The sequence below is a fragment of the Calypte anna genome, chromosome 10 (genome assembly GCF_003957555.1).
Source record: "Calypte anna isolate BGI_N300 chromosome 10, bCalAnn1_v1.p, whole genome shotgun sequence".
Taxonomy (NCBI): Eukaryota; Metazoa; Chordata; class Aves; order Apodiformes; family Trochilidae; genus Calypte; species Calypte anna.
The window spans coordinates 8,387,394-8,408,763 of NC_044256.1; the positions used below are offsets into that span (position 1 = coordinate 8,387,394).

Here is a 21,370-nt window from a genome sequence, read left to right on the forward strand (position 1 = left end):
AGTCCACAAACTAACTCTGACCACACTTAATGATAATTGATCTTGCTTACTTCATGGGGCCCCACCACAGATTTTACTCTTTCTGTATCTAGTATCTCCTCAAGTCAGGTGAAGCTTTATGGAGAGAAGAGAGAAGATGAAGCAGCTGGACAGGGTTCTTAGAATCGTAGCCTGTGCAGCAGCAACAATGGACCCTGAAGCAGACTACAAAATTAACATGACAAATATGGCAGTTAGCAGCTGAAAAAATATATTACTTTAATAACCTTCTGCTGGAGTCTGTTAGTAAAACAAGGTAACAACATCTGTGCCAAATAGTAGAAGTACTGCCACAACACATACATTGCAAAAAATATAAATTATATGATGGTGGAGCCGGGGGAGAAGAGGGAGGGAGAGAGTTTTACATGCTCATCAGGTTGTTCTATGTTAAAGTTCTTCCTTCACAGCCTGAAAACCAGAGAAATTCCTCAAATGTTTCAGTTCCCCTCAAAAACATTCTGAAATTCCAAAGAGACTTTTACATGTTATTAGGTTTAGGGAAAATGTGAACTCAACGCTTGCTCAAGTTTCAAAATGGTCATGTTCAAATACAAACAAAGCTATTCCTCATCTACATTACCGTAAGGAAGAAGGACAGACTGAACCAAACAAAAGACATTATGTCACTGCCACTAATCAAAAGTGTTACTAGAGAAAGCATAATATGGGCACCAACTCTAAGGCTGTTTTCAGACAAGGTACAGCCCAAATAAGGAATGGTAGCATACATCAATTCAAGTTCATGTCTCTCTTTTCAGTCCTGCCTTTCTCTTGTTATACTTTTCTTGTCTATCTTTTCTATTTCTGCCTATTTTTCCCAGACAGAAATACAGTGAAGCAGATGAGTTGGTAATCAAAATCAAAACTGGAGCAACACGAACAATACTGAAAATTAGATCCATTCCCATCAGCAGTGGAGAGTACTGCACATGGCAAAGAACTGCTATGAACCACTTCTTTCAGGCTGGTTAAGACCCTTCTTAAAACCCTGAGCTTTAACAGCACTCATTGTCATATTTCTGACACTGAGTCTATAAAAACGTTTCCTAGTGCTGAAGAACAATTCTGTTTTGGTTTTTTTTCAAGCTCTGCAGCATGAGTTGAAGCAACTAAAAATTCCGAGCACTTCATATAGTTACCAGACAGGAGCAGAAGTTCATGTTTCCTAATAATTTCCTGGATATTTTACAATTGCTTCCTCTCAGGAAGTTTATTCAGTCTTTGCAGCTCCAACACCAACAATTCTTGGGAGAGGTAAGTTGTCCAAGAATATTAAAAGCGCATTCCTAAAATGCAGACACAGACCTGTTTCTGGCTCACTAACAATAGGTTTCTCTTTTGGCCAAACCTGTCACTACAAGGAAAAGGAATAGGAATTAGCACACTAGGTAATACCCACTGTCTCAGGCTTTTGAAAATTCATCTGTTAGCATGGGCTCCAAGCACACATGGAAAAATGAGCTGGGGAATGTCTGAAGAAATAAAAGTAAATCACCACAAACATTGTGGGGGAACAAAAAGGATTGCTTTCACAATTCATTTAACCCAATGCTTCTCCATGGTTCAAAACCTACTCTTGCCAATCTTTAACATAACAAATAATTAGTTCCAAAACAGTAATGTATCTGCACATACAACAGACCCTTTTTGTTCCATTTTTATATATTAAATTTTACCTGCAAATGACCTCAGTGTGCAATATACTAGTTTGTAATGGGTGGGATGTGTTATGTGTTTGCCTCTAACCAGTTGTATATCTCGATTTGTGAGAACCTTGATTTGTTGTGTGACACAACACAAAGGAAGGCACAGTCCTTCTGTACTGTTAAGCCCTCTTGAGCATCTTGATTTGTTTAGTATCTTGTTGATCTGTGTGGAAGCACAAAGGAGGGCACACTGTTAAGCCCTCTGACTATCTTGATAGAGGACACCGTGGATACCCCCCCCCCCCCCCTTCACTGGAGGAATTTATGAAGAGGGTTAAGGCCAAACCCTCTCTTCCAGGAAACCCCAAGACCCATGTGGAACTGTTGGTGGCTACTGATAAGCTCAAATGTCTAGCATTCTGACACACCTTACTGGTGCCATCCTGTTTGACTGTTTGCTGGGGTTTAGCACCAGGAAGCATTTGAGAAAGTTTCCACAGCCTACACTCATAAAATAATAATCCTCCATTTTATTGAGGTCCAGGTTTATGTCCTCATTGCTTTCCCATTTCTTGTTAGTGATGCTGTGTTAAGCCATCAAGATTTGCAGTGCTGGGGGAGACACTGCCTGTTGGGCATTAAACTATGCTGAATTCTTGATAACAGCATGGTGTGAATGCTCCCAGCTGGGTCCCTCCCCTGATCATTGTTTGACTTTATGCTAACATCATTTGTTTGTTTCTTTAGCAGGGAAAGAATGGTTCCTATAACTGGTAATCTGACACTACATCCTTTTGCCATAAGGAAACGTCCTTTTTACAGTTTGTACCAGTTTGTCACTCTTTGTGGTTGGTTGGTTGTTTTTGCTGGTTTTGTTTTGAGTATGTTTCTTTTTTATTACTAATTTTAGGGGAAAAATTAAAAAAAGAAAATTCAGACTTTTATAATCTGTATGTAATGTGTATGCTAATCCTTGTCAAAATGGTTCACTCTCTGGATCAGAGTCAATGGTATCAAAGTACCTGTAAGATCAGGCTTACTGTCACCTGACATCTGGTGTTACACAAGTTCAAGTGCTCGCTCTGTGGAATTACCACCTAGCACCCAACCTTGCACAACCACAGCTGGTACAGTTGGTGAGCTGAACAGTTTTGATCACAAGGTTCTGTGATCCCTGCTTCTCACACACTTCTTAATTTACAAACCAGAGCGTAACACAGCTGCCCTGATTTTTTTTTTCCGTATTAATATTTTAAAGTTGCATAAAGTATCTACTGACTTTTCATTGAAGTGACCGTTTCATGCACTAGCATAAAGCTTGATTTCTGTCAGAATCCAGCTTACTTCCTAAACTCTACTTCCAGGACTTATCAAGTATCTTTCTTCCTACTCAAATGTTTTTTTTAAATGTCAGGCTTATGCTGCCAGAATAATTACTTATGCGTTAATACAGATGTTGATTTTAAAGTAAGGAAAACCGTAAATATTTAGCTAAAATAAATAAATAAAAACCAGCTTTTAATTATATCTGATGTTTAAATAATATTTTAACCATCTTGCCAGAAAATATTCAGATAGGATTTTTCCATTTTCCAGGAGTTGATGGGTCATGAATTTCTTGAAGATAAGATCTCAGATTTTGCAAAAAGGGAGAACAGTGACAATTTTTAATAGTGTTTTTTGAAGCTTGTTATTAGTAACTAAACCCACAAGGGAAAAACATCATAACTAAAATTCTTTCAACAAATAATTAAACTATTTTGCCCCAGATGTTCCCTGTATCAGCCCTCTCCTCTGCAAGTTCATCAGATAGATTAACTCTGCCTCAGCACTTCATGTCTTCAAGACTCCTGAACAACCTCAGTCTCAGGTTTGAGTACTACAAGTGGCGTAGCTTCACCATCAGCTTTTCACAAAAGAGAATTTGTTGCAAATGTGGACTACAGGATCTGCTGAAATAGCATTAGGAAGGATACATATTATTACTACATCCTACATGCAATTAGGAAATTGTCCTAGCTCTGTCCTTCACTCAAAGAAAAAAAAATTAAGAAATAATGCCTAATGCAGCTGGACAATGGACCAAAACACAGAGTACATCTGGGCGAGAAACTGGAGACATCAGGGAAGAGGCAACCGGGAGAAGATGAGATTTTAAAAGAACACATATGCAAAACCTCTTGGCCCAAAGCTCTTAATGTGAAATAGATTAATGGAAACTACCTAAGTTGTACTATGAGACTGGGTAAGTAGAGAGCAGAAGGAACATTAGTGCCATGTTTCAGTAATTGATTGCGTATGCTTGCACGCTGTATCTTGGCCTTCAAACTACATTTTGCCTGTATATTGTTTCTCTTTCTGCCACTTCTGAAGTGATTTATTCTTTTCAGAAGGGAAATTAGGTCTTATTTTTCTCAGATATTTGGGCCTTTTTAGACATTAAAAGCCACAGATTACAAAGAAGGAAGGACCAAACCAGTGAAGTAAGATTAAAATTGAAGAGAAGCCACAAATATTGAAGTAACAGATGAACAAACGACTAGCAAAAGGAGATGCTATGAACTAAAAGTCTTACGGGCACCCCTTGCAGTGTCTTGCTCCTTACTACTAAATTACTACTACAAAGATCTTAACCACACAGGAACTGATGAAAGGGGTCTGAATATAGGTCACCAAAAGGCTTTGAATCCAACTACAGACACTAATTAGATCACTTTCTGTTATTAAAAATAAGAAAAAGGAAAAAAACTCAAAAAAAAGGGTTTACCCCTCCACACATTTCAAATTTTTGTCTTTTCATTTTCTCTAATTGTTGGTGGCCTTTGGTCTCAAAGCAGCTGCTTCCCCAGATCTGAAATCCTCACCAGAAGATGGAAACCATGCAGGGACCATGCTAAGCAAGAATCTCCAGCAAAGTTAAGCTGAACTAAACCTTTGCAGCCATGCACAAAGAGAGGTGCAGGGGGTGTCTTTAGAATATGTTTTCAAGATATAAAAGAATTCTTTAGTTTTTCTAGCAGAACAGTGACTGTTTTGTTTGACGCTGCCAAAGCCTACAAGGCCATATATATATATATATATAAAAATAATTTTTTTTTTCCCTGAAGTATGCAGTATACCTCAGTTCATACAGGGTTCCTTATACCAGCTTGCTTATGCCTTCTCTTCTGTGAAACAAGCCTTTATGTCTCCACAGTGGAAAAACCCACTGGTTTATATCCTTTTTGAGATGTATGCAGCCAATTAAATTGTAAAGTAATACCTGTTTCAAAGTCTAACTCAAAGAAACGATACATTCCTGGCCTGGGAGCAGAGCCAAAGAGGTCACCCTACATTCTACAGTCACATAAGAATATTCAGGTTTGGGAATTTGGTATTTTGATTTCCATATAAAGTAAAATTGGAGAATGAAAGGATGAATAGTTGTGCGTTCTGTGCACACAAATTGTGCTTATTTCTCAAGTGATAAAGTTAATATTCTGAGGAACAAGAAAAGACAGTTCAAGAGTTCATAGTGATTTCAAGGCATTCAGAAGGAGTCAGGAAAGTGACAACTGCAAGCAGCTCTGCACTTCTCAAAAATAATTTTCAGTCATGAATAAACTATTATGTGACCAGACTATATGCATCAGAATGGTATCACCTGCAGAAAACAACAGTGAAGCAACACATTACAATAAAATCCACTTGTCAAAGTAAGAAGCCAAGTAGATCTATTTCCATATGAAAACTGTTATGGAAAGACTGACATGTTTTATTTTAATTTCTTCTTTTCTTCAAAACAAACAGCATGCATGCAAAGTGCCTCGTGCCACCAGAAAGAGCTGCTGGAGATAGGTGAACACCGTGGAGCACAGTGCCCAACCAACTGCTAAAACACTTTCACGTCTACAGAATTCCATTACATTCCTAAAAATGTAAAAATCTACAGCAAGTCCATCCTACAAAAGGCAGCAGTAAAATGTAGACACTTCTTGTTGTGTGTAGCAAGTACAAATCAATTAAGATGTGCCAGTGTGACAAAGTGCAGCTTCATCTCATCATCAGGTCCTCAACCCTAATGGGGACAGGTGCCCTGAAGAAAGCTGCTCTGAAGTCCCCACCAGTAGCCACCACTTTCAGTCCATTGCCCATCTCAGAGGCCTGCAGAAAACATGAAGCAATTACTCCTTTAGACTCATTCAAAATCACCCAACATTGCAAAAAATAATGGTGACCTTGTCTGTACTGCTCTACAGCAGACATGATTACAGATTTCAAAATTTTAAACTAAATAAAATGCTTTATGTCTAAATTTAGAGGTGTAAATCCACTTATATCTCCAAGTGATGCAAAGTAAAAGTGTATCCTAAAGTTCTTATGCCATGGAGATTTTTTGATGGATACTAGAAAACTAGCAAATTTACCAAAACAAGTATTTATGTGCTTTCTTTGTTGCTTTCAAGACACAGGGCAGTGTCATATTCTCAAAATTCTATAGTAAATTCTATATTGGTTAGCCCACATGAAAAATCCTTGCAATAACTACATGTATTTAATTCCTTTGTCAACTCCACACCACAAAACTGATACCTATGTAAAAAAGACACTTCTCTAACTGATAAAATAAAGTCCTGGGGACCCAGAAATGCTGAAAACAGGTAAGAAGTGTTAAGTGCATTTTTTGGAACAAAAAAGCCTGTATACTGATTAGTGACACAGTTTTCAAAGAAAGAACTGACTTAATATTGGCAAAATTAATGTTTAATGCTGAGATTCATAACACTTCTCAAGCAAAGGATACATCAAAGGACTGTGCCTCTGACTAATGTTTGGATAAACAACATCAAGAATGGTCAGTTGCCTGTCCAGGTATAGCTTGTCTGTACCCCACTATTATGTATAGTTCCAAAATAATGTTTTGGCCATTTAACCTCAAGCATCAAAAAAAAGCAAGTCATCTGCTGTATCATTTTATCACCAGAAATATAATATGAACATATTTACTTCTTTGAAGGTTTTCTGCATTTGACTTTGAGGTACTGGAAAACTTAAACGGTATGCGATTTTTTTTCTTGCCAAGAAGTAAAACTCAGGATTTATTTCTGTATCTATAAAAGCCTACAAAGTAGCTGTTCACCATTTCCAGTGCACAGAACAATGAGCCAGCCAGACAAACTGCCACAAACCAGGAGAGGCTCTGATACCCATCAAGTTAGAAGTGATGGATAAAGTTCTTAGTCTTTCCAGAATTTATCACCACAAAAAATTGCTATAATTTTGATTTATTATTATATTAATTATTATTAACCAAAGTTGGTACCAGAGAGGCATGGCAGGGCAGGAGTCACATCAGGTATAAGTAATTAGTTGTAATCCTGGTTCTCAGTGTCTACACTTACAGGAAGGCATTCAAATTCTAGAGCAAATAAAGCTGCACAAATTCAGCCTTCAGCTCTGCCTGCAGCACGAAGGGAGGGTCTGTAAATCACTGCTCTTCATCCTGGAAAGGAAAATCCGCTGGGCTCCAGCCACTTCTTTTCGAAGGCAGGGATTGCAGCAGCCTTTCCCAACTCACAGCTCAATTCTTGCTGCCATGTCTGTCTAACAGCTTTCTCCAGCCCCCTGCTGTGGCCTCAGACATTCCTCTGCTCTGTCAAGCAATGAAAATATCAGCAACAGGATTAGAGCTAGCCTTGGAAAGAAAGGCCAGCTCTGACATCCAAAGCCTAGGAGAAACATCGGCATCTTTTGGGCTTTACAATGCTGGTAATGACACTAAATTAAAACTGTTAATGGCTTGTTGGCTTGTTATTTTTTTTCTTTTTCTTTTTTTTTTTTTTTTTTTTTTTTTGATCTTGAGCTAAATTAAGGCCTTGAAAAAGTCTGGGATGTTTTTACACCATGAAAAGGCCTTGCCTTCCAGTAGGATGCAACCGAAGTCTAGAGGTGTTGGTTAAGCAAGGCAGATTTCTGCTGTTGTGTTAACACCAACTAGAAAAAAAAAAAGACTAGCAAAATTAGAAAGTAAGATTCCTACTTGAGAACTTGGGAGAGGCACAGCCAGCTACTCTGTTCCTCGTCACAACAGCTTCATACCTGAGTGGTCAAGGGTTAAAGTGGTTTAAAAAAAAAAAAATTAACAAAGGAAAAATATTTTTTCTAGAATGAGAAACACGAGGACCACTTGAGAAAGGCTCTGAGCACCATGCTAACTAAAAGAAACAACCCTAAGGAAAGAGGCCCTCCCTACAGCATTCAGGTTTGCATTTTACATTCAACTACCAGGCAAAGTAAATACATCGAAGCCAAATTAATCATTCATGGTTAAGTCTTTCAGGCCACACTGCAGTAGTAAGATTCTCACAACTACACTCCTCTTCACATATTTAAAAATCCTTTACTTGAAAAGCTAACCACTGACAGCTAGAAAGAGTGTAAACCTCATCATTTCCAATTTGGGGAATTGGAGGGTGAGGGGAAATTCTCCCTCTCCCCACCCCAGTTCTCAGGAGCCCTATTTCCCTGTAGCTCTGCTGAGCTGCTCCAACATCCGTCCAGAGCCTCGCAGCTTTACAGCAAGTCACAAAGTAAACACAACCACTTCCCTAAAAAACCAAATTACACTGCTGTAATTTGATCACCTGAAATCCTACAATCCTACATCTACACAATATGTGTGGGTTTATACATAACATTAGCATTAAATACGTGCAAATTTTACATTGTTTTTTAAATGTAGGTAACTACCTCCGTTTGCAAATGCAGCAAAGGTGCTCATGCAGAAACACATCACTGGCCCACAGAAAACCCGAAGCTCAGCACATGCAACTCATTCCCACTCTGAGATGGATTTACACAGAAAAGAGGAAGACACTCCAAGATCTGTCAGACTCTTACTGCCATCAGCTGATACATGACACATGTCACTGCTCTTGCCTAATAAGCACTTAGAGCCCAGCTCTCCACTCCCCCCTCTCCTTGTACTCAGCCTGCACCAATTCTGTCCCGTTTTCTGAAACTGTTTCCCCCTTACCCAGTCTGTGTATCCATTATCCATCCCACGGCAACTTCCCACAGATACAAAAGGAAGCAGAGGATTTTTACAGGGTTGAAAAATCCATCAGCAAACAGATCCATACAGAGAACTTTGGATTATAATTCTAACGCAGATTTGAACTGCAAGACTTACATTCAATTTCCCAATTGTTACTTAGGTTTAGCCTTGTGGATGAGACAAACCAGGTTACATTCACATTCCAGTAGTCAAAAATCTTTCTTTTTGTGCACTAAAAATCATGAAGCAACTTCAGAGATCTCACAGGGTATTACAGGCATGCTCAAAAATATCTCCAGGTTATCAGGGACGTTTCTCAAAAAAGTGTAATTTAGAATAACCACCTTACTGACCAGAACAGTTTAAATTTTCTGTGATAGCTCTGATCACTGGATTTTATTTTTCGGTCAGGTATCGTAAGGTAAAGATGTCACAACCAGTTTTAAACAGACTTTCATGATCGTTTTTTATTGATCATTTTCTGTAAAGCAAAGTTTGAAAGTACAAAAACACAGGGGAAGGAAAGAAATTAAATCAGGTCCGGTTCTATCTTTATAGAGACAAAAAAGTTAGACATGGGGATGGTAAAGCTGCAGTGGCTGAACACTTGTGACAGAAATATGCTTCTAATTCTATCAAAAAATTGTGAAATCCAGCTTTGGAGGCAAGCCCAGAGAAAATGCACCAGGGAGTGTACACAAAGGGGAGGGGTGGGAGGAGCTAATCGAAAAGCAACAGCAACCACCTCTGCCAGAACAGAAAGCAACAACCCCAGCACCAAAGTGAAGGTTAAATAATTAACATGTAATGCCTTTGTCATCAGTAGCTGAAGCTAAGCTTCCTGGAGAGTTCAAGAACTCGTAAATGCAAAGTTGTCCAGTTGCTCTTTTCCTGCATTGAAAACCTGCTAAGGAAAGGAACCCTCGGAGGCTACATTTATGAGTTACTTTTGCCAAATATTTACACCATCTTCTCTTAAGTTTCAGTCATGGTACTATACAATGCATTTCAGTTAACATTACATAAATTAAAGAGCTTGGGGTTTTTAAAAGTTGTTTTTTGTCCAACTAGTCTATTCAAGCTCATGCTCTCATATTCACCTCGATTACAGTCAGCAATAATGTGCCTGCAGAGTACCTTAGAGCCACTTCCTTCCATCAATCTTTCCCCCTACATGCAAATTGGAAGACTTGAATGCAAGTACTTTTTATATATATACTAAAAGCATTTAGAAAATGGCACCTCAAAACACAATTAATTCTCCACAGGCACCACTGAAGCCTGTGTCATTATGGACTATATATGCAGTTACAGAACAAGCAGAGATGTTTCCAATCTCAATGGCTATAAGAGATGACAAACATAAGTTATCATAAAAGGTAGAAGAATTAATAAAATGTAAATCTGAATTCAACAATGACAGCCTGTGAACCAATCTCCTTGAAAACTGCCTGAAGAAAAAAATTTTCAAATGATGAAGCAAAAGGCATTCTCATCACTAGAATTCCAGAACGCTACCAAGAAGACAGCAACAGCTTCCACAATTAAAGAAACTGCACAGCATCTCTGCTTGTCTGCAAAGAATAGGTTATACTTCCCTACTCACACAGCACTGCTGGAAACCCTGAAAGATTATGAAGTCCTGTATCTGGAACCACTAAAATTTACAGAAATACACAAAACAAAACAAATCAGCAATTTCCTATCCATCAGGGAATAGCCTGGTACCCCATTTTATCTCTCTTGCCTCTTAGGTGTCAGGAGCAGTGCCATGACCCCTAACCACACTGAAGGAAAACTGAAGGGAAGAGGTAACTCCTGACAATAACCATGCAGCTATCAAAAAGGAATTGTGACACATGGCCTGAACCTCTCCCTAGCTAAAACCAAACTACCTTTTTTCTTATGCTGCGAAGTTACATCCATCTGAACTTGAGAGCATTTCATAACTTAAAACCATTTTTTAGTCTTGTTCTGTGACAAGAGTCACCCGTTCTTTAAAAAATACATAAATTTTCAATCTTCAGGCTACTAATACAAACCATCAACTCCACCTACAATCCATTTTCTCAACACAACTGGCAGGCAACAAGACTGCACAAGTTACAAGAAATGAGATGCTGGCAACACGTGGAGTTTACTGAATGTGTTGTGATTTGAGGTTCAGTTTACCAATTCAATCCAGCTGCTCTGTATTCCAAGGGAATCAGTCAAGACAGCAGTGACTCTAGCTTGGCATTTGGTAATAATTCAACAAGGCATCTGATACCACCAGTAGCTGTAAAGCAGAGTCTATAAAGGCTTTTTTTTTTTTTTAATGAACACCATCATCCCCTCTCCTTCGCTCTGTACACTCACTCTCTGCTGCACAACAGCCCTACAACACAATTAAAGAGAGTTACTCATATTGCAGGAGTTATCCTAGATTTAAGCTCCACACATTTATCTGTAATCAGAACAGAAATCAGTTTATAAGCCTTAACAGCCTTCTGCTGAAAATGGAACAACCTGCTTAGAGGTTAAACTTGGGAAAAAAGTTTCTTTAGGATCACATAAGATAAAAAATAAAGGCAAAAAAAAATCTATTTCTTACCAGTCCTTGTTTATTCATTACAATTTGAAAAGACATGCTTGAAAATGTTCTACTGGAATAATAAAACCTGTGCATGATGAACATGAAGGGAAAGATGATGGAAGTCCAAAGCATATGTTCAGTCTATGCTACAGAGTCATAGCCAATCATGCCTACAGATTAAGTTCCAGGGAGAACAAAAAAAGAATAGGACAGATCAAAATGCACACACAGATCACAGACAGCCACTTTCAGGTCCAATGGATGCTGGCTTTTCTTTAGATTGATTTTCACAGCAAAATTAAAAGCTGGCAACAACAGCCAATAAAAAAACAATTGAAAAGTACTACCTTAAAAAAAATAGCACTTCAGATTTGGGACAGATAATGCTATTACCACAAGCAGAAGACACTCCAATGTAATTGAACCAGTATAAGCCTTTAACCAGCATTACTTAGAAGCCAAAATATAACCCTATAATCCTGCTTTGGATCCATTTGATGACTGACTTCTCCTCCTTCCAATACCTCTCCCTTCCAAAAGCCTTGAATTTGAAATACAGAAACCTTAGTTTGCATGCTGGGGTGTTACCTTGCAGATTCTGCATCCTTATTTTAGACTAGACCTACGATATTTACATTTACTCTAAGGGATACCATTTCCTGTACTCAAAGACAATGAACTAGAAGGTGAGGAACACTGATTTTTACCCAACAGCACAGTTGAAAAAGACTCAGTAGTTCCAATATGACACTACACCTTCTGTAGTCTTTGTGTGTTTTTTCTTCCACATCTCAAAAAGTTACAAAAAACCACAAGACAAAAATAGTTACCAAATCACTGCAGATATCTAAGCCATTTCTGACCTTACAGAACTAAGGTATTTTTCAAAACCTACCATAAGGAAATAAGTAAAAAGAATCCATGGCAACAAAAGAAAAAAAATACAGAACTTAAAATTAAGGCTCTGAAGACCTGAACTAGGTATAAGCAAACAACTAAATGTGAAGATACTAATATATAAGCTATTTTACGCTTCAAATACAAGACAAGGCATGTCTGGAAAAGGAAGCAACCTGGGAAAATTATGAAACACTGTCACATCCCAAATTCACAGCATACTCCCTTAACAGCTCTAAACGCTAATAAAAAGTATGTCCTACAAACATATGTAAATTTGCCTTTGCAGACAAATACAATCCTGTAATTTAAGATATAATCCCCAAGGCTGTCCCTTTATCAGTATCTAAACAAGTCAAGAAGCACTGCACTGTTATTTTGGTTCGTAGTGGCAGGTCTGTCAGCTTAAGAATGATTCCTGCCTCTGTATTACTGTCCCCATTAGCAAAAAGGAATCAGTTTATTTTCAAAAATCCTTCTCTAAACTGCTCTGCAGAGCCACCAAAGAAATACCAAGACAGGCCAGGTGCAGGGAGGGAGGAGTTTTCCATCCCCCCTCTTGCCTCCAGCTACACAGCCCAAACACACCTCACCTTCATGCCACCCACAGCCTGGACACTTAATTTCAACATTAATTTTATAGTGGGAAAAGCTGAGCAATGTCACCTTCTGCCATTAAACTGGCTGGAAGTCTCCACACACAAGGAGCTGGTTTGGTTGCCACGTGTGCTTCCCATGCATCTTCACCATCACACTGTCACATCATATGCTAAGCTTTTCTTAGACTCCCAGGCAGGTTTCAGCTCAGATACAGGGTATTCAATTCATCTGCACAGGTACAAAAAGGATTTTAGAAGCCCTGGCCTCAGAGAGCTGCAACACAGCTGCTTGGTACCAGACAAACTTCTAAGCAACACCTGAAATGCCACACTACACAAAACAACCATCAAGAAATGAAGTTTCCTCTGGACACAAGCAAGTGGCTAGTGCATTCAAATAACTACCAGCCCAACATCCTTTTTTGAAAGCATAAACTATTTGGTCACTTTACCAGATGAAACTTATAGCTCTATTCCAACATAGGAACCAGTCAAGCAAATGAGAATCTGAGGGGGACCTGGGAAGTAACAAAACCAAAACTCTAATTAAAGCTAAATCTAAAATTAGTTAACAATCTAAAGACTTTATTTATAATACAACTTCATTTATTTATAACTTTCATGTATCATTTTATTAAAAAATTAAAAGCAATGATGTACAATTTCTGACACAATTTCAGGCAGAAATCAACACGCTCTAATACACTATATTTTGTTCCTAGTGCTTTTTGTCTCAAACACTAAGCCAATCCCAAGCCCATCCAAAAAAGCAGCCTTCCCTTCCTGAGACGCTGTTCCCACGTGCTCATGCCACCCTCTCCCTTCTGCTAATACAAATATTCCTGCAGGCACATGGCACAGCAGACCAGGGAACTGATCCAATTCTCTACATCCTCCACAACATTGTGAAAGCAAATGGAAGGGCAGGGTATGCAGGTCCTCCTCCATTTACTGGCAGCACCAGCTTGAAATGCTGAAACACACGAAAATAGGATTAACATTTGGCAATAACTTTGTATCTGCTGTGTTTCATATCGGCCCAGACACATTTCAAATAGAAGATTCACTAACCAGTGAAAAAATAACCTGGATTTTCTGCAGTGTGATACAGACAGCCCAACACCAAAGATGCCAGTTCCAACTGCACAGGAGTACACTACAAACAGGCCTGGTGTACTGCCATATAAAAACAAAAAAAGGGAAACTGCATCGAGATTTTTTTTTATTTCCAGTTATACTAACTTCTTTGCTTGTTTTCAAATAGGAACATTTGGCTTTATAAACTACTTTTGGAAATATTTCATCATCTTATTAATACCCAGCTTTCCTCTCTACTGTGTGCAACACTGCAACTGCCATTGCTTTCAAGCAATTACCCATTTTTTAACTGATGTGACAATCACCCTGTAAAATCCAGAAAGCCAGCTGTACCCTACTTCTTAAAAAATACTCAAAAGACTTCAGAAGTCACAACAGGTCTAATGACTCAGATGACTTTTGGCAGCCTGTTCTACTTGTTGAAAGAGTATCCAAACACCTCTATTTGTGGCTCTCCCTTCCTCACTGCAGTTACATTATAAGGTTTCAAGGCATGGACTGCATGGTGGTGTTGAGAAGAGATATTCAGGTTCATGAACTGCAGAAGAAAGCTGAGAAGGATGAAGTTTACATGGAAGGACTTGACTCCACCTCAGCTCAAGTGGAAGCAAGCTGCTGGACCATTACACTGAAAACTGAGCTCAAAAAGAGCTGGAAGTCGCCCAGGGTGCTCAAGTCAGATGCAGCTGCTAGAAACGTCAGGAACACAAAGGTATTTCTGCCACAAGATAAAAGAGAAATCAACGTGTTTCTGACTAATATGGTGCCAGCCTTTACATCTAAGAGCATGTAGTGGGATGTGCTATGTTACATACACAAAAATATTAGATGTACTCCTAGATTCACATAAACGTGAAGACAAACAGAGGTTTTTCAGGGTTCAAAATATCTTAGTAACGAAAACACTAAGTAAAGAAACTTTTATGGAAAAAATACTCCTTATTTTCTGGATGTAAACTACATGCAGTGAGAACAAACAGATAGAAGCTGCAGAAAAGCACTTCTCTTCCAAATGATGTGAAGTCTAACTTCAGTATTTTAATCAGCAAGAAACACCACCAGTTAAACCTATATAGGTACAAACCTCAAACTCCAGAATCCTGTACACACACCAGCAGTACTGCCTGATTCACCTCTGGGTCAACATCATTGTTAGACATATGTCAAAAAAGCTAAAAGCACATCAAACAAGATCAGTCTATCAAAGTAGAATAATAATAGTGGAAGACAGCTGTGCTGGCTGCTGACACAGGCTCTGACCCAGCAGCACAAAACCTGACAGCTTCAAGACACATTAAAAAGATAGCAAATAAAAATAAAGGCAAAATATTAGAAACCCACATATAGGTAAGGACAGAAAGCTAGAATAAAAATTTTTTTAAAACACAAAAAAACCCAAAAACAAAAAAAAAAAAACCACCACAAATTCAGAAGTTTTCCATACTTCTAAGCCAAAGAGAAAAAAAAAATACAGAAATAGGTGGCAAAGTTGAACAGAGCAATATCAATCAAGCAGAAATGCAGCCCCACTGGCACCCAAAAAGATATAAAGTACAAGGGTGATCAGAAACCCAGGAGAGAAGAAGTGAAATTTTAAGGCAGCAAGAGGTAGAAATACAAAAACCATAGGAATTACTAACCAAGGCAGCAAAGACATTCAGGCCTTCAGCAGCAGCCAAGCTGGTTCTTTAGGATGGCAGAACCACTGTCACCAAGGAAAAACACACCAGGTGACCTGAAGGGCTGAAACACTTGATGGCCCTTTAAGAAGGAGCTCAGCTACTTTCAAATAATACATTTTCTAAGTTTTTTTCTAAGGAAAAAAATAAAAAATGCAAATACACAGTAAAAAAAAAAAACCACAACAAAATCTCAGTAAGACTCTCTTCTGCACGGATAACTTAATTAAAATCTTACCAAACAATTCTAAAGGATGGTTGTACATTCAGTGAAGAAACTTAATAAATTCAGCGTAAGCAGAGCGCTCGCATTTCTTTAATGGGAACCAGCACCAAGTGAGCTGCACAAACTCCTTCTCAGCAAAGAAAACTTACTGCTAATGTATGCAGAATGGTGCATTTTGAAGGGAAAAAAAAAGCCCTCTCTAAAGTGCAATTCACTGTTCTACACAACTTGTCAACTCAAGAGATCTTTTATTGAATAACTACCAAAACTAGTGTAACAAGAAGTAAAAAACATTGCTACATCAAAAATTACCTCAAAATGCCATACTGATCCTGGTCATCTCACTGTAGCAAAACAAAGTTGGACCAGTGAAGTTCAAAGACTGGCAATGAGTAACAGTGAACATAAAAAATACATAAGTTTGGAGCCCATAGGGTTCCCAAGTTGGACATCTCCAATAATTTTCAGGTATCCTAAAATATCCAGAAGCCATAAGCAGAATGATATTGTTTAGTCACAGTATAAAAGAAAAAAATTAACTCCTTTTGCTTTGCAATAATTTATCACTTAATCAGATTGCTTAAAATAATGTCCACACACAAACTGTGCTTATCTATTTATATGGCATTAATCAGGATTACCACTTTCATCTTGGCAATTTAACTGGAGAACTAAATCAATAGAATCCAATCAGTAAAATATGACTGTTGTTTCCACAGTGCTGAGACATTTTCTCTATGAAAAACTGGTCTGCCTTTTTCTAGGATCAATAGCCACAGAGTGTGATACTTAACTATTCAAGGAGCAGAGATCTATTTCAGCACAATCATCTGAAGCAGCTCCTCTCTGACTATCTGGGGCACCATCTCTCCACCCAGAACCCAGCACACAGGCTAAGGAAACAGATCCCTGCCTCAGCTGCCATTTCCAAACATAACAATTTGGACTTTTCAGTTCTTGACACTCATAGCAAATTACATAAACCTATTCTGTAACTACCACTGAAGTTGAATGCATGAGAAGTTGTAATCTTGGTCCTGCAGCCAGATGAATTTTAACACTGCAGCCACTGAAATCCCTGCAGACTACTTAAAACATAAGTGAAGCCTCCATTCTACTGACTGAAATCTCAATGCCAGGACAGATTCTGTATGGGTAATGAGCATTAATTAGTTATTAGCAAGAATTTCAGTTATACCTCCTCACAGAAAACACAGAGCAAAACTTCAAGAATCTTCCATATACAAAAACACTGCATGTTTAGAAAAGTGGGCTCCAAACATACAGGTGTACATTTCATGCAAAAAATTCTTTCCATGCCAAACTAGCAAGGGTACCAAAATTTGCTTTCAGAGCCTTTATCATACCCTGCCTGGTATCACACAAGTGAGATGTTTTTATAGTTTGAAAATAAAGGTTAAGAAACATATTGTGTTGCTCTTTGTTCAGTTTTCCTAAATTCCCACACCATTTCCGTGTTCATTCCTTACCACCTTCCTCTTCTCAACACAGCAAACATGTATTGGGTGCCTACATAGTTTTCAGATTTCTCTGAACATCTTTGGCTGGAGGTTAATGCCTTGTAAATCCTAAGGACATTATAACTTATATATGGACTTATTAACTCATCATCAGGCAAAACCAAATACTCTTCTTTATATAATGAAAATACTACAGTATGAAATTTCCCTATTTAATTTGCACCAACAAGTCAGTAGGAGGTAACTAAGACAACTGATTTTTATTTTTTTTTAAAGATGACAAAGACACATTTTAAGATTTTTTAAGGTGAAATGTTATGTTTTTAGGATAGCTTCATAAGCAAGTCAAATAACTTTCTTACATAGGTAGTAAAACAAACACACTGCAAAAGCCATGTGAAACTTAAGCACTTCTAGCTGAGGACAAGTGCCAATGCATTACCCTAGCCCCAGTGAAAGGCCTCTTGATTCACAGATTATTGGAACTAAAGTTTGTCCTTGCAGGAAATACTCTCCAGCCTGTTCACTGCTGCCTATGTTTACACAAGTACAAGCAGCAGCACACAAGAGCTCTAAGCAATCCAATTGCTTCTACCAGATCATTTGCAGCACCCAGAACACACGTGGCTGACACATACCATATTTATATGCAACAGAAACATCAACCCAGACCTGTGCTTAAGCAACTTGGGATGTAATTGAGACCTGACTATTTCTGCTCTATTTTTAACTTGTGATATATATAGAAATAATCAAGAAGCGCATACAAAACAGAAACAAATTATGACCTTATGTTTCTAAGGAACCCATGCTCCCATCTTCTTAGCTTCCAGGACATTTCTCTTGCACCCTAGAAGGAGCACTCTATAGAGCAGCACATGCTGCACCAATGATTTATTATCAACACGTTGCTAAGAAGACATGTTCAGTGCTGGGAGTCTCGTGCAGCTTTCTCACCCACCAATTCCTAATTGCATTTGATTGTAGACTTCCAAAACTACCAGTCTGTCCTTGAACAAAATATGTCCTGATTCCAAGGAGTTCAAGAATACCAGGGAGAGTAAGAACAAATCCCCTTCCTTCTGAATAATCTAATTTGCAGTCTTAATGGTGTGCGTGTTATCACAGGTTTTCTGTTAAAAATTAAGTGACACCAAATTCAGTTTTATTCTTAATAATGCAATCCTGTACAGATCAAAGTTTTTACCTTTATCTGCAGCCAGTTCCAATCAGTTATAAGAGGCAGGATTTACACTCCACTGATGCCTGATCCCTACTAGTGATCTTTCTGGTTTTATTCCCTTTGCTAACGGAGCTATTGTCCTAATTCTAAAATGAGTAGCTCGTTTTACTTTAGTTCCAAAGCAGCCACACAGCCAAACACACTGATGCTTACAGAAATAAACAAAGTTACTTTTTTTTTTTCCCTAAAATAATTCAGCTATGCTCTTTTCTTGAGCAGTGACTGGCTATTTATAGATGGCATCAAATGCCACTTGAACACACATGGCTGCATACAAGGAATGAGCTTCCAAATCTACAGTTTCTTTTTATCGACACCAGAAGGCCTGGGGTTTTTTTGTTTGTTTGCTTTGTTTTCATTAAAAACCTACTGCTCTGGACACAGCAAAAAGCTCTTCAGTCTCTACAGGCTGAGCAGCAAGTCTCACAGATAAACCTCCTCCTGGACCTCAGAATCAGGTGTTCCTCTGCCTCCCTGCCCTTTGCACCAACCTAAGAGGTCAAGCTTCACACACAATGCACAGGACAGCAGACAGCACTTGCACACTTGTATTTAAAGCACAAAGGAGAACTCTTGCATGCATGACCACCTCTACCCAATCCCCTCTCCTTGGAAAAAGGAGGGACTTGGACTTCCCTCTCCCATCTGCGAACACCAAAGTACATGGAACATCCTCTGTGTAAGAAAAAAGCAGTGATAATCACGTGAGAAAGAGTGTGAATTAAGATGAAGCTCATCCACTATGCATGAAGTATCTCATCATCGAGACAAAGAATCGAGGCTCTCTCTCCTCACTCACTCTAAATAACTGGTACCAACACCCTTAAGGCTGGGGAGAGCCCAGCTTCTGATCCTTAACAGGGGTGAAACAGGGCAGGTTCACCCATTTCAAAAGATAAAGAGGAGAAAGTAGGGGCTTCCCAAAACTTCCAAGATTCCCACACCATTAGTTCTAAACTGCTGCTCCAATAAACACCCAGCTTCAACGAACGTTTTATTTCACGTTTCAGCACACCACTCCCCTTTCACTGACTTAATTCACATATTTGGCTTCAACAGACAAAAAACTTCACCTATCATTTCGATTTCACCAAACCATAAAATATTAATTAGTTTTAAATTAACATAGAGCAACCAATGCAACTGTAACTACAGCAGGCTGTCAGGAGAGCAGTAAATAGGTCTGAAAATCAACACATGCCAAGATCTTACACATCAAAAAAGTAACTTATCTGTTACACATACTCTGAAGACCTTCGAGTCCAAATATAATATTTTCCAAAGAGAAAAAAAAAAAAAATCTGCTTCAGACCTGGAATCTGTAAGGCTTGCACTGTGCAGGAGAATAAATAAATACATTCACTGTCAACAGGAGTCAGCATACATGGTTACAGCAGCAGTATCTAAGATGAGAACCACCACGGATATTTCTGCCTAGTGTGACTTGCAACTGGACAATTCCACCATTTAATATCAGAGTTCAACCACTCTCACTTTTCCAAGTTTCTAAAAACCACTACTTAAACCAGCAGCTTTTTTTCCAAATCCAGCTGCACAAAGCTTTCTTTTAAACTATCAGGATTCCATCTACAGGGCAGTACTAAAAAAAAAAAAAAAAAAGCCATCATTCAACATTCAAGACCAGATTTTCTTTCAAGACCAGATTTTCTTTCAAGCTTTCTACTGCCTTGTTGCCGACAAGTAGGGAAAAAAAAAAAAAAAAAAAGAAAAAAGAAAGAAGTTACTTTTTTCAAAGATAGTATTTTGCAAAAGGAGCAGATAACATCGCTGCAAAATTGGGGAGTACTAAGGATCTTCCGCGAAGGCCTTTTTAGAAAGCCTTCCCGTGCACACACCAGGCTTCATCTGGATGAGATTACGTTTTTCATAGCCTATAAAAAAGCCGGATTCAATAACGGATCATTAGAGGTAACAATGGTAAAAGGTGTGAAAACTACAGCAACTGAAAGGCTGCCAGATCGCTCGTTTTGGGGGTACTGCGGCACAGTTCGCAGACAAGTTCCCCCTTCTCCACAGGAAGCCTTCCACCGCCTCCAAGTACCCCCTGGTTCCCAGAAACCCCCGCCCGCTCTTCCCGGCTCAGACAGAGCCGTTTGTGCTCCGACCTATTCCCGGCCCGCTCCTGACCAGCGAGGCGGGCAGAGGACGACGCGCAGCTGATTCTCCGAAGCAATCCGGCTGCACAAACAGAATTCAGGTGTTTCTCGTTCACCCCCGCCCCCGCGCCGGGGGATGCCCACCCGCTTACCGAGGTGAGCAGTGGCCTCTGCTGGCGCGCACCGCCCGTCCCGTTCCCACCTCAGAGGCATCGACCGCCCATCGTCTCCTCCCTGCCCCGGGCCGCCGGCACCGACGCCCCCACCTCCCCCGGCGGCCACGCGCCCGCCGCCCCCCTCGGCCCCTACCGGTGTCAGGGTCTCGCCCGGCTCCTTACCTGTGAGGAGGCTCTGAGAGCCGCTCCGAGCGGCGGCGGCGGACGAGTCTGGCTGCCCGAGGAGAAGGGCGATCCAGAGGGAGCCGAGGAGCCCCCGGGCTCCCCCCGCCGCCATCACTCCGCTCCCCGCGCCCGGCAGCCGAGCACCCAGGGCCAGCCCCTCCCCCGGGGGGCTCCTCCTGCCTTGCCTGCCGGCCGGGACGCACTGCCCGCTCGTCCGCCGCCGGGCTGCGCCCCTGCGGCACCCCCGCGGAGGCGGCCCTCAGCCTGCCGGGGGGCTCGCGCAGCCGCCCCGGGAAGCGGGCGGCGAGGAGGGGCGGGCAGGAGCTGCCGGGCTCACTCCATCGCGGGCTAGTCCCAGCGCCGGGCTCGGAGGACCCTCGCACGGAGCCA

General features: G+C 39.9%; 1 protein-coding gene across 1 annotated transcript in view; it reads right to left on the reverse strand.

Annotated features, from left to right (window-relative positions):
* The window catches only part of NEO1 (neogenin 1), a 194,748-nt gene extending 173,656 nt beyond the window's left edge, over window positions 1-21,092 (reverse strand). Inside the window, exon 1 of the mRNA XM_030457311.1 lies at window positions 20,978-21,092. Coding sequence (XP_030313171.1) covers window positions 20,978-21,092 — 115 coding nt within the window. The remainder of the gene's footprint in view (window positions 1-20,977) is intronic.
* Between the last annotated feature and the right edge of the window lie 278 nt (window positions 21,093-21,370).